Below are 14563 nucleotides of genomic sequence, written 5' to 3'. Positions count from 1 at the left end.
CCAGCAAGGCTTTCTATACGGATTCCGGCGTGTAGCTCGCGAGACATATGCCTACGAGCTACATCGCCAAAACCAAACAGCTGCATCAGCACTTTGCCATAGTGCAAAGTGCCTGCACAGTCGCTGCAACGATATTTATGCGAGCAGCTGCCGCAGTGGTGTAAAGCATTCCTTCTGCTTGTGCAAGGCATGCATTTATTTAACTATTTATTGTGATGTCAGACTGACAACACAACAAATAAATAATGAAATAAATACATTCCTTGCACGAGAAGGAATGCATTACACAGCCCGTACGGCTGCAGCTGCTCGTCCATAGAGTATCGTTGCAGCGGCTGTGCTTTTCAGGCACTTTGCACTACGGCAAAGTGCTGATGCAGCCGTTTGGTTTCGGCGATGTAGCTCGCAAGCATATGTCTCTCAAGCTACACGCCGGAATCCTTTCTATACATCGAAGTATTGATCATATTATCATGCATCTTATGTAATTTGACATCAAGAAAATCAATCTCTCTGTCAGATGTATGCACAGTGAACTTCAGAAGAGACGTACTACTCTCCAAATAACCTACAAATTAATCTAGATCCTCTAGGGTGCCTTTCCACAACAGGAATATATTGTCCACAAATCTGCTGTAAAATAATACATGATCTTTCCATTTGTTATTCTCATTGTATATCACTGTCTCCTCACAATATGCCAAAACCAAATGACATATCTATTGGCATATGGGGTGCTCATGGCAACACCCCATCATTGCCAAAAGTATTCCTCACCAAATATGAAGATGTTCTCCAAAATCATCTGTATGACAGAACAAATCAATTTGACTGTATTATGCTCATATTGACTATTTTTCACTGTACATTCTTTTAACTCCTCTTAACCCAAACTCATTGGGAATAACTGAGCAAACTATTCACATCCATGGTCACAAAAATAAAACAGGTATTATCAAATCAGGAGTAAATATATTCCCTTAAACATTGTAAAAAGTGTGCTGAGTCTTTTAAAACTGCTGGTGCACTGGCCAGCATGGGATTAAGTTTCTTTTCCACATAAATCAATAATGGTTTAGTGGACCATCCATTTCCAGAGACTATTGGTTTGAAGGGCAGATCAAAGGCACACTTGTCAATTTTGGGTAGCCTCTTAATAATAAAAAAAACTCATAGTTTCTCATCAATACGATGTCCTGTAAGCATACAAAAAAGGTATTTTTTTTTCTTAAGTTCTTAATAATACTTCCAACTTCTCTTTTATCGATCTTTCGATATGTGGATTCCTCAGAAAGCATAAGTTTAACTTTATTTATATAATATGATCCATGATAACAGCAGCACCTCCCTTACCAGGTGGTCTTAAAACAATCTCTTGATTATTCATTAGTTCTTTCAATGTGACTCTTTCGTCTTTAGTAAAATTGTAAAAATCATCTGCCAAAAGACAAAGTCTGGACTTTTCACAACAATTTTAGGGAATTCACTCTTCATGAAACTGCCACTGCAAAAGAGGTTCTCAAACTTCTAGACCTCAGGGCATCACTGATCCTTATGATACAATTGGCCAGATTCCACATGAGAAACATTCAATGGTACTTAAATTGTTGGTCCCGGCACATGAATCCCTTAGCGTTCCAGGTACCAGTGCTTGCTTTTGTGAGATGAGAGTTACAGTGGTGGAGGGATCAGATATCTCACAATCCAGGTCTACCCTTCTTCCTCCGGGTCTCAGTTTCAATCAGTTCAGATGGACATGTCATATTTTGCAAGGGGAGCAGTGTCCACAGAAGATCAAATGCAAAGTTAATGTAGCCCTTCATACAATACAAAGCACATAAATGTCAAATAAATGTCAGTAGTGATTTACAACTTTAAAATTCTTCACCACTTATGGTCTCCAGGTCCCAGTGGAGACAGACAACACCAGTGTCATATGGTACCTGAACAAACAAGGCGGTACAAGGTCATAGCTTCTTTGCTGGGTGCAATGATGGCCTAGGAGTTAGCTTTACAGCATTCTGTGATGGATGCTTCAAGACTCATACATCTCTGTCATAGCAAAACCTCTTGGCAAAGAGACCAAGCAGATCCTGGATGGGCCCCTCACAAGTGGAAGCTCAGGACAGAGGTCTTCCAGGACTTGATCCAGTTGTGGGGAATACCAAAAACAGATCTGTTTGCCTTCTTTCAAAACAAATGGTTGTAAAAAATTCTGTTTGAGATATCCCTACAGTTATGCTTAGAGGACAGATACATTCTTGTTTCCTTGGATGTGAATGTTCCTTTATGCATTTCTGCTCTTTTGGCGGATACACAAGATACTTCTTAAACTTTAGAAATCATTATTAAAGATCATTGTGGTGACCCCCTTTTGACCAAGGCAAAGTTGGTTCTCACTTTTAATGGAACTGGCCAAGGACAATCACCACAAGCTTCCACACATTCTGGATCTGATCACACATTGTCAGGGCAACTGGTGCACCCCAACTTAGAGCAATTGCAACCGACAGCCTGGATGACTGTGTCTTGATACGTTTTAAGCACTTGTTCCATAAGGATGTACAGCAGGTATTGAAAGAGGCAAGAAAACCTGCAACTCAAAAATCTTATGTTTACAGAAGGAAGAGGTTTTCTAGTTGGTGCCTAAATGACAGCAAAGGGCACAGCATGGTGGCTACACTTCTATTCTGAAATATTTATGTGAGCTACCCAGCAATGACTTACTTTATTCATCTCTCAAGGTCTGTCTTGTGGCCATCTCAGCTCACCTGTCCAAGGATCTCCCTCTTTCATTTCTTTTTGAGATCAAAATGTTTATAAAAAAGAGTATTGCACTAGAACCTCCTTGAAAGCAAATTCTTCCTCCTATGGATCTCAACTTTGTTCTTGAAAATTTGACCTTATTTCCATTTGAGCCAGCTTTCAGGCTGATTTAAAATTCATTAATTGGAAAACATGCACTAACTTCTGCAAGTAGAGTCTCTGAACTGGAAGATCTCATTGCAGGACAACTTTATCTGATTCGCCACAAGGATAGGGTAGTTTTAAGTACTATTCCATCTTTCATACCAAAAGTTGTTCCTGAATTTACCCTGAATCAAGTCATCAATCTACCCATTTTCTTTTCAAAATCTTAAAAACAAGGGAGAGAAGATCTGCATACCTTGGATGTATACAGGTAGCTCAGGTACTACCTTGACAGAACTAAGCCACTCAGGAAATCTGAACAGCAGTCTATTTCCTATTTTGTGGCTAAGAAGGATCAACCTGTCTCTAAGCAAACTATTGTTCAATGGTTGTCCTCTGCTGTTGTTTTCATTTACTCCCACCATTGTTTATCTAATCCATGGTAGGTTAAGGCACATTCTACCAGAGCTTTATCTTCGTTGGTGGCACACTGGAAAGGAGACTCACCTAGCAGATGTGACAGCAATTTTTCTACAGGCAGCAACATGGTCCTCTGGTTATACCTTTACATAGCAACACAAACTGGATTATTTCTCAAGTTCCAGAACAAACTTTACGAGGAACATTCTCAGGGCTCATGGATCCTTAATCTTCCTCCTACCAGACAGGGTAAGCTTTGGGAATTGACCCATATCCACTGAGGCAGTGTGAACAATGAACATAATACAGTTGCCCAAGCCCTACTTACCTGTAACAGTAGATGCTTTAATGTCACACTGCCTCAGTGGTAGCACCCACTCACCAGCCACCTTCCCCCTTACTTTATATATAGTTTGATGGTATCTAACCTTGTTGTGTTGGTTGCCTTTGCTTATTATTATTATATATTTTTTTGTGTGGCTGTGAATAGATTGCTTTCAGGCAATTGTTGCTTCTTGTCCTTCTTTGTTCATCCTACTTGGCACTAAAAGCCCGAACAATTGTTTTTCTGTGACAGGGCTTAGGTTTTCCTTGACTGGAGGGGATTAGCCAAACCTCTGTCACAGAGAGTCAGGGGAGAGAATTCTGAGCTTTGAAAGATGCCAGAGTAGGTCTATACAGGTACAGAACCCATATGCCACTGAGGCAGTGTGAAACTTGAACATCTTCTGCTACAGGAAAGTAGGACTTGCACAACTGTATTTTCTACACAGTCTGAGATTCCAAGAGAACTTGACTCCTTCTCACAGGACTGTTTTCCTGGGAATGCCTCCTGGACATCTCCGTTAAAACAGCTTTTCTTCCACATGGTAAAATAACAGATCTGTATTTTAATCTATTCCTAGGTTTTGTGCATCCAGACTACTGTCTCAGCAAAGGAATTCCTCAGCATGCTGGGTCTACGATACTCATGAAATCTATTTGCAAGACTCAACATGAGAAAAAAAAACAATGGTTCCTGAAATCTCTATGGTACCAGCATCAACATCTCTTCACATTTCAGATTCTTGTTTTGGGATTTAGGAAAAGGGAGACTGTGTTGGAGGCACCACATTTTTCAGAATCCATACCTCCTATTCTTTCTTCCTTTCCAAACACAGTCAGCCACTGCAGAAACCTCAGACTTTGCTTGGGAGCAGTGTCAATGAGAATAAAATAATAGACCAGAATACTAACATAAAATAGATGCTAGCTCTTATAAATACTCTCAGTTGTTTCAGCCGCCTGTGTTCTCTGGGACCTCTTCAAGTATTTATAGACAACAATATTGTGGTATACAAACAAGCAAGGGGGAACAAAATCTTATTCTTTGTGCAAGCTAGCCGTGGCAGCCTGGGATAAAGTTTTCCAGCACAATCTCACTCTATATGTATCTTACTTACAGTCAGACCAAATCTGTGTGGCAGACGAGTTGAGCAGGATTTGAATGAACCATCACAAATGGAAACTGTATCTGGGGGTCTTCCAAGAATTGATTCAACTATGGGGATCATCTCAAATAAACCTATATATTTTTGCCAACAATCAGTTGGCAACATTCTGCTACAGGACTCAATGCAAGAAGGCCTGGAAAACAGATGCTTTTTCATTCCCATAGTCAGGAATTTTCATTTATGCATTCCTATCATTTCCACTAATATCCAGGGTAATTCTGAAAATTCAGTAGGACTATCCAAAGATCAAATATGTGGTGACTGTCTTCTCGCCTAGGCAACAGGGGTTCTCCCCTTATGGAACTGGCCAAAGGCATTTACCACAAGCTTCCTCACAGACTGGATCTACTCATACAAGACAGGGAGAGTTTGAAGCACCTCATTCCACAACAACTATAACCGACAGCCTAGATGATTTAGTGTTGATACCTTTCAGGCACCTGCTTTATGAGGATGTACAGCATGTATTAAAGGAGACAAGAAAATGTGCTATTAGGAAATATTATGTTAGTAAGTGCAAAAGGCTTTTTAGTTGGTGCAACACTAAGAACCGGGGCCCAATCACATATTACGTACCACTGGTTCTTGTATATATTTGTGCGAGTTACTACCTTCAGGCTTGTCTTATTCCTTTACCAAAGTTTACCTTTCAGTCATTTCAGCATGTCTGATCATGAATCATCTCTTTCTTCCCTGTCATGGTCAAGCAGTTCTTAAAGCAGATTTTGCATATAAGGTCACCTAGGAAATAGGTGGCATCTACTTGGCATTTTAACTTTGTGCTGAAACAAATCTGACTGATTTAATGTTTATAACTATTATACATGACAGTTTTAGCTTATTTGCATGCGCTAGTGTTTGACAGGCTGATCTTTTATGTAGTTGCTTCTTCTCATTTCCATTTGAATCTGTCACATTTTTCAAGACTTTTTACTCAATGAAAACCCTCAAGTAAACAAAAACTAGATTTTCAGAACCCTTCATCCCTTTAACATACAACAAATACACACAACTATGTTCATCTTCAAATAATGAAGTATACTTCCGCAGTGGTGCAGCGGTAGCATTGTTGCCTCACAGCAAGAGGTTCTCCCATTCGATTCTCTGCTTGGGTTGGGAGTGCCTTCTGTGTGGAGTCTGCATGTCCTCCCCGCGGTCAAGTGGGCGTTCGAAAGACATGCGTTGAATGGGTGTGCCTTTGTTGAAGGTTGGGTGTCGGGCTGGCAACTCGACACCGTAAAAAGTAACTGCCAATCATTAGCGGACCAGAGTTCCGCTGTGGCGACCCCTAACCGGGAAAAGCCGAAAGACAAACAACAACAACCCTTCCATACTGGAGCAGTTGCCCTAACTGACAACTATACCCATAGTCACTTCCTATGCTAAAATTAAGGGTACCCATGCTAAAGCACATGTTAAAACATGTTCTCACTGACATCTTCTATATCTGTATTCCTCTCCCAGATGTGAGAAACATTATACATCACTCACTAGTTATTCATTCTGAAGATATTTCTCTTTCCATATAACACTCAAATCACTCTACTACACATTCTTTAAATTCCTCTTTTTAAGATATAACTAGGAACCACCAGTGTCTCATTTTCATTTCATTATCCTGCATCATTACCTTTGTTTTTTATTGGTGCTTGATATGAAATAGTTATTGGGTATATGTCAAAAACTCTCAATTAAATACACATGCGACTGTGAAATATAATTTGCATCCAGTTTAGCCTAGTTAAGGTACCTTGTGGAATAATATGCAAATTTTGTGTGTGTTTCTACTACTGAATTAAAAACTTCCACACCAAACATCGCCATTTATTTATTTGGTAATCTACCCTATTTTGTAGTATTTTCCTTTCTTGGCTGACCTGATACACTATTTCAAATCAGCTTCCAGTACCCACCCCAAAACAGTGTTCAAGTCCCCCATGATTTATTGCTTGCACCTGCAGACTTCATATCTCCAAATAAAAACACTTAGTAATGAAAAAAGCTAGCAATGTTACAAATGCATGAAATAATTTTTGTAAATTTCATAAAGAACTCACGGTTCAGACCTGTCATGATTAACTGCTTGCACTTGTACACTTTTTATCTCCCAATGAAAGTCTCTGCTAATTGAAGCAGGGACATAGCCATTTATTTAATGGATAAATAGCAAATGACTTTGAAAATGCAATAGCTAGCTACAATTTTACACAAGTGTTATCATTTTAGCTTAAAATAAATACTGTCATTGGCTTAAACCAAGGACACTAATTTAGATATCTATGTCTTTAAAAACAAGGGAAGTTATCTTCCATGTATAACATAATCAGTACACTTTTACATCCCCAGCATCCCAAAATCACAACATTATATTACTTTTAAATTGTTTCTGACCAGGCTTTCTTACTTGTTGCATTGTAAAAACTGGATGACTTGCATCTAAGAAAAAGCACTTCCTTGCTTTAATACCTTTGATATATTCAGCACTCAGTGATAAGACTTGCCCACCTCACATTTAAAATACTCCTGATTGTACACAACACTAAACTGGTTGACAATATAGAATGCAACTTACATCATTACATTTTTATGCAAAATATTAATATGAACAAAACTGTTTTGCTTACAGTTACTTATTCAGTCCCTTCATTGTTCTTCTAAACATTAATGCTATAGAATTTAGCACAGTCAACTGAATTCCAGTCTTTCTTCTTCTTAGTCTCCACCCATTTACATACTGATTTCACAATGTTAACTGGTCTTCCCGATTATCTCTAGTTCCAGCACCAGTTGCTGATCTGAATGTAAGATACTCCTAATTCTTCCAGTCAGCTCCTGTGCTTTTTTTCTGTCTCTCAAACATTTTCTACTGGAATAATGGAAAAGGTTTCATTGACAGGTTTTCTCTGTGGGTTTTTTATAACCAAATGACTGAAAAGTAGACTCGCCTTCTGCTTACTCTTTGTTGGATAACCTTTATTTCCTCATTCGCCTGTTCTTATATCAAAAAATATTTGATTCTTCAAAAAAATATATATATTCTGGAGATAGTTGGATACAGTGATTTGAATTTCATACCTGCCTCTCAACATTCTCTGATTGCTGGAATAAATAGTTTCTCTTTTGCCTGGTGTACAAAAAAATTATCATTTTCCCCAAACATTTTGCTGTCCTCATTTTTTAATACTTTTCACTTCTGCCTGTCACAATTTTGCCAATAACTATTTTTGTTGGTATGGTTGCATCATTAATAATATAGATCCTGGCTGCTTTCTCATGGCCAGGTTTAGAACATTCACATGATGTCCCCTCTCAATTAAAAATCCTCCTGAGGAACACCAGTCCATTTGTTTATTTGTACTTTCATAAAATTACTGCAGTCTGTTTCTTCCAGTTTCTCTGGCATAGCAGAAAAATCTCATGTTTTTTTCTGCCTGCTCTGTCTTCTAATTTTACTGTTTTTTTAAATACCTCTTCTTGAGAAGCCTCATACACAAGCCAACCTTTCCTTCATTTCAGCCTCTGATTTTTGGAGTTTTATCAGTTCATATGCATAGTGTCTTCATTTTCCAGTCTTTTATTTAACCTTATATATTCTTTCAGTGTTTCACTTATTTTGTACATTTCTGAGTGTATTTTATTCATGTTTCCTTTGAACTACTGGGAGCTATACAAAATCTGGAACTTTAACTGCTTCTTGCTGAATTGTTGTAAGATTTCTCTTAGTTTCTCCAATTTTCTTCTTTGCTGGCATCCAGGCTATGCAGTTACTAGCGAATAACTGAATTTTACCCATATGAAAAGCTTTTGCTGGATTTGTTTCACAGTTTTTAGCTTCAAACTGGGAGAGCTTGAATTAAGATGCTGGTCAGTGTGCAGCCATCTTGGAAATCTGAGGTCTTCCAAAAGGTTGTCCACCTGTGGGGATCTGCATGCCTCTTATTTAAACAGTTACCTTAAACAGCTCTGATGTTCAATAAACACACTGTCTTACTTGTAGTGCCACAGTAAGAGAAGTATATCTTAGAAGACTACTGTTTACTGCAAATTTTTCAACTGTTAAGCTGAAATAAGAAACCCTTTGGAGTTTTTAGTTCCTCGTTTCACTTTTTATATCAGTGCTTGAATAGTATATTCTGCTGCTTTGACTGTATTTTCTGACTAGACATTTTGTATATTCTTCTGTTTTTACTTTGACTAGCACTGTAAGGTCTATGTTGTTGATTAAAAGCTTCATTTGGACATTTTGACAGGAAAACCTGCTGATATTGCAGTTTCTTCTTTGGGTTATGATTATTTGAGGTGACTAAGCAGGATTACAGCATTTTTTTCTCATTTAAATCACAATTTTCACCACTTTTTTGTATGTTAAATTTCTGACAGGAATTTTTTTATCGGCATATGATTTATTACTTGTGTAATACTCTTTTAGGCTTTATCCATTCATTTTGACTTAAACTATCCTTTTTTACAAAATTAGGAGACTTTTGTGCATGTACTTTGTGCTTGGAACTGTTGTACTGAAACTGTCATTGTATTCACTGCAGTCTTTAGAACAGTAACGCCATGCACAAATAGTGTTCAGATTGCTTTTGGTGCCATTTTGTATGTTGGCATGTAACATATCTAGATCTGTACAAAATCTTACACACTACTTCCCATACAAGTACTGACAGACTTTTAAATCTGAATATAAAGTATTATACTGTACAGTGGATAGTTATCTGGCTGCCTGAAAGAACCTATGTGATTAGAGTCATAGGTACCACATCTGAAAGCAGGAATGCTACCAGTGGTATACCACAGGTCAGAGTTGGGTCCTGTTTTAATAGGCACATATTTCTAAGTTCACACTCTTGGTCTATGGTTATCTAAGTTTGAGAATGTTTGTAAATGGAGTGTTATTTTTTCCTTCAGTGATTCAGTTGTTCCAACATGTGTTAGACATTGTTAACAACGGTTACCTGAATAGTCTCAAACTAAATGTGAAAAAGAATGTAGTATAATTTTATTTTATTTATTTATTTGCAGTTTGATTACCGGGGAAGTCCACTGGGCCAAAATGACCCATTTTCAGTGGAGGCCCGGGGAGAAAAGCTCCAAGATGCATTATACAATTTAGATACAACTGATAGTTAATATTAAAGATAATATTATATAGAATAGTTACTCATAAATTCATTCATACAGTTTCATTTGAGGAAAACAGATATGTGTTAGGTGTGGAAACAGTTTACATACAAATATTTTAAGAAAATGTAAATACGCTTTACATACACACATCAACAGCAGAATGCTATTTACAATATTTACAAGGTTGGGCTGTGTGAGGGTATCTGTAGGAGTTGTTGAGAGTTTAGAGAGAAGCCATAGAAATTGTTGACAGCTTAGATAGGCTCATAGGAAGATAACTATGAGAGTTGTAGAGCTTGGGAACCAGAGAGAGAACCCCCTTTGATTAGGTTAGGTGAAGGCAGGTACATTTCCATTTAGTGGACAGGTGTTTGAATAGTTGGGTTTTGAAGTTTTCTGAGTTTGGTATGGTTCTTAGTGTGGAGGGAAGGGAATTCCATTTTTTGCCTAGTGAGAAAGACATGAGAAGTTGGCCAGCAGGACGTTTAGGTTTATGGATAGTAATTAAGTTCTGATTTTCAGATCTGAGAGCTCTGTTGGGTGTATAAGGGGGAAGGATGTCAGTTAGAGTGGGACATTTTGTTGGGTGAAATATGAGTCTATATGCAGTAGTGAGTTGGAGATAGTCTAGGTAGTTTGGGAGTTCAAGCCAATTCAGGGATTGTAGGGTTAGGCAGTGATGGGTGGTATTTTTAGATTTAGAGGCAAATTTAGAGATTTTGTTGTAGCAGTTTTCTAGTTTAGAGGTGATAGAGGAGGACAGGCTGGTTAGGAGAGGGGCTCCGTATAATAAGCAAGGAAAAAGATAAGTCAAGGTCTGAGTTTGCCTCGACTTCATTCTGATAAGCAAAACATTTCCACCTCATACCATCTAGGCAGCACAACCCTCCAATGAGACATTGTCATGTGTTGTCTAGACACTTTTGTTAAGAATTCCTTATCTCTGCATCATCATTTCTCCACATTAGTTCACAAATCCCTCTCTCTGGCTCAACATATTTCCAAAGGTATCTCTTCTAGATCCAAAGATGTCTTATTCCCCTTTTACTTATATTGTATTAGTTCAGGTCCTTTGGCATGAATTTTCTAAAATACAGAACTCAAGTTGAGACCTCTGAGATTCCTTACTAAAAAAATCAATGGCCTATAGATCCTCAGTTACCCAGACAGACTGGCAGCTCTCCCTGTATTTTCTTAGTCTCTTGGCTAGCCTTTACAGTTATAAAAGACCAACCTTCTCTTCATTTGCAGTGCAAACTGTTCCTCAAATACCCAGATAAAGGACCTAAACCTTCGTTAACAGATAAATTAAACACATTGGTGTGGCAGAGTCTTATCTAAATTTATCCTGCACCTCCTCTACAGGTCAACAACACCCACGCCACCTTCACGATAAACCTAGATAATTGGACAGGCAGCCTTAAATTCTCCCCCAGTGCATCTTGTGCTACCTGCACAGTAGCACCCATGCCACCTTCAAGATAAACCTAGATAATTGGACAGGCAGCCTTAAATTCTCCCCCAGTGGATCTTGTGCTACCTGCACAGTAGCACCCATGCCACCTTCAAGATAAACCTGGATAATTGGACGGGCAGTCTTAAATTCTCCCCCAGTGCATCTTGTGCTACCTGCACAGTAGCATCCTCACCACTTTCAAAATAAACCTAAATCATTGGATGGGCTTCCAAAAATTCTCCCCCTGTGCATCTTGCTTTGCCTTCTGCTGGTTGTAGAGGGACTTCTGAATATGTTTTATTGGCTACACTTGTAAAGCCCTGTAGACTGATTGCCTAGTACTTACCTATAAACTCATTTTCACCTGACATCTGTCTCAACTTCAATGTGTGAAGTATCTCTATGCTGGCAAGCTGGTCAGCAGTCACCTGAAGCTCTTTAGTAAAAGCTTTCTTAATGTAATAAAATAAAAAATAAAGAAGTAAAATAGCGTTTTTGCTGTGTATACTTAATAAAAATCATCTTCTTACATTTAAGCTTCTTAATTGTTGTGTTGAATGTTACAAATACATCACAGAGATTTAAAAAATGTGCATTGTTAAAGTTGTGTTGTACGCAGATTGCTTACAAACAGATACACTAGAATAGATTGCTTACAAACAGATACACTGAAGGTACACTATGGTAAATGGTAGCTCACATTACTAGTACTCTTAGCATGGGTCAGCAGACTGCTGAAATACTGAATATGAACGAAAGGAGACCGTAGTGGTTAAAAGTGAACTGATCTTTAATCTTTAATGAAGTGGTGTATCTAACTTTTATCCTGGAATAGTTTTGGTCACAGCCCTGTGATTTTACGGTCTTCACCAAAAATTTCATAACCCTTGTACCGCTGTTTTCCACAGAGCAGGAAACCACCATAACACTTGGAAACCCAAATGTTGAATACTTAGAATTGTTGTTCTTCTTTCGGCTTTTTCCCGGTTAGGGGTCGCCACAGCGGAACTCCGGTCCGCTAATGACTGGCAGTATATTTTTTACGGGTGCCGAGGTGCTAGCTCGATGCCCAACCTTCAATGAAGACACACCCATTCTACGCATGTCTTTCGAATGCCACTCGATCGTGGGGAGGACATGCAGACTCCACGCAGAAGGAACTCCAGCTGAGAATCGAACAGGAGAACCTCTTGCTCTGAGGCAACAACGCTACCGCTGCACCACCACGGTTGAATACTTAGAATACATCTCTAAAATATTGTGTGAGGGTATCCCAGATTCATCAAGCAGCAAAAGCAATTCCGGGATCATTTCAGGATTTTGTTTTTCCAGTGTCTGCAGATAGAAGTTCATTCTTATATAACTTTACATCAGAATGTGTTTACTTACACCAAATTATTTTAAGACACATCTTGAGTACTGAAGATTAACCCTACCTTTATACAAAACGCAAACTCCGTCGGTGCACTATAATGCTTTTTTGCATTTGTCACAAGCAGGATGCTAGATTCATCAATCTCTGCAAAATACTGTAGATGTCTGGGTTCCTACAGAGAAATAAAAAACAAGTTAATCTTAATAATACTTCAACAGTCACAAAATGCTTGGGCACACACATTAGTATCGCCAGCTTTGATAGTACTGTGGTGCTGAAAGTTACATCTATTCAACTTGCAAAGGAATTCTGATTATGGAGGCAGAAAAACCCTGTAGACTGTAGCCCTTTTACTTAATAAAGGCTGCTGCACCTCAGGCAGTTCTTTTTTGCCTTTATACTACTTGCTAAAATCAGACAGCAGTACACTACCCTTCACTTAGTATTTATCGTTAAGTTTGTTAGTATTTACCGTTAAGTTTTCCATCATCTGAACGCGATGCTGCTGGAGACCATTCACGGTGCAATACGAAATGCTTGGAATCTTTTAGTACTCTGTACTGATCCTTCCAGGTTAGTCTGATCAGAAAGTCACCTACAGCAACCTGGGCTGTGGGAGGTAACTACAGCACTTAAAAAGCATCCAGATACAAGGAAAACATACAGGCTTCACATTGAAGGAACTCTAGTCAATAACATAACCTTCAAGCACATGAGACAACACTAACCACTGTGCACTGTCTCATTACTCTGGTACAACCGGCACCTCTTCGTGCTGTTTCCTGAACATTAAAAACTTCATCATATGACCTAAAATATTAAATCAGTTTCTACACATATTTTCTATGGAATTCCTTCTCTGCATCCATCAAATCCAAAGCTGCAATGAAGGAATTATTTCACATGGAAAGTAACACTACTATTCTGAACTTTCTGTGAGGGCAGACTCTATAAGAGAAGTCCAGTAACCATGTCATCCCTCATTTTGGGATCAGAAATAGTACCTAACAGAAGCCTGGCAGTTTTGTGGTAGTCTGTAATCCATTGTATTGTTTTCGTTTTGGAAGACTGCAGCATCAAAGGTAACATCTTAACCTTTATCAGAGTAGCCAAAAGAAACTTTGGGCTGACCTTTTACTTCAGCTGAAATAACTCAGTTTTTATTAATCTATATTTGTTGTTGGATTTTGAGTTAATTGCTTACTAGGAACTTTTTGGTAGGTTTCTAGTTCAGACTTTGCTATACCACTGCTTATGGATGTGGGTGTGCAGTTACTAGCTTAGTATCTGGAATAGAAATTGGTTTTATTAACTGAAAACATGTAAGGCATATAACCACAAAACTAAGTTTTTAATTATCAAATATTAAAAAGATGACTGGTTAGTACTGAGTTGAGAGTGTTGACTTACAGTTGCTGGCTTACAGTTCATACTCTGGTGTGTTACAGAAAATTTCACTGTACAACAATTTAGGGTAGAAGGCATTGCAAATGTGTTTAACTGATTTGTTCTGGTATAGAGCTGGTATTTGTTTAATGTGAATCTAATGGAGGTCAGTGCCAGGTTGGAAGGGACTTGTATGGCTGTTGTAATTTTTGGGAAGCCAACCACCACTGTGAAACAAAAAAGATAAGCAAATGGAGGTTTGGTGCAAAAATGGTTATGCACTTTGGTTTAGGATTACTCCTCCTACATATAATCACTCCATGATTCCCTGAACATGGGAAGGCTAGGCATTTACCATGTAAAACTGACCTTTGACAGACTGTTCTCACACAA

General features: G+C 38.5%; 1 protein-coding gene across 2 annotated transcripts in view; it reads right to left on the bottom strand.

The window, feature by feature from the left end:
* GRB7 (growth factor receptor bound protein 7) overlaps positions 1-14563 on the bottom strand; it is a 2830640-nt gene that overhangs the window by 407026 nt on the left and 2409051 nt on the right. For both annotated transcript variants that reach the window (XM_044072739.1, XM_044072740.1), the window contains one exon: positions 12846-12956. In XM_044072739.1, the coding sequence (XP_043928674.1) occupies positions 12846-12956 (111 nt within the window). The remainder of the gene's footprint in view (positions 1-12845; positions 12957-14563) is intronic.

The sequence above is a fragment of the Protopterus annectens genome, chromosome 5.part0, assembly GCF_019279795.1.
Source record: "Protopterus annectens isolate FY-2018-M chromosome 5.part0, PAN1.0, whole genome shotgun sequence".
Taxonomy (NCBI): domain Eukaryota; kingdom Metazoa; phylum Chordata; order Ceratodontiformes; family Protopteridae; genus Protopterus; species Protopterus annectens.
The sequence above is the reverse complement of the archived record's forward strand: the minus strand, read 5'-3'. Positions and strand labels throughout refer to the sequence as shown.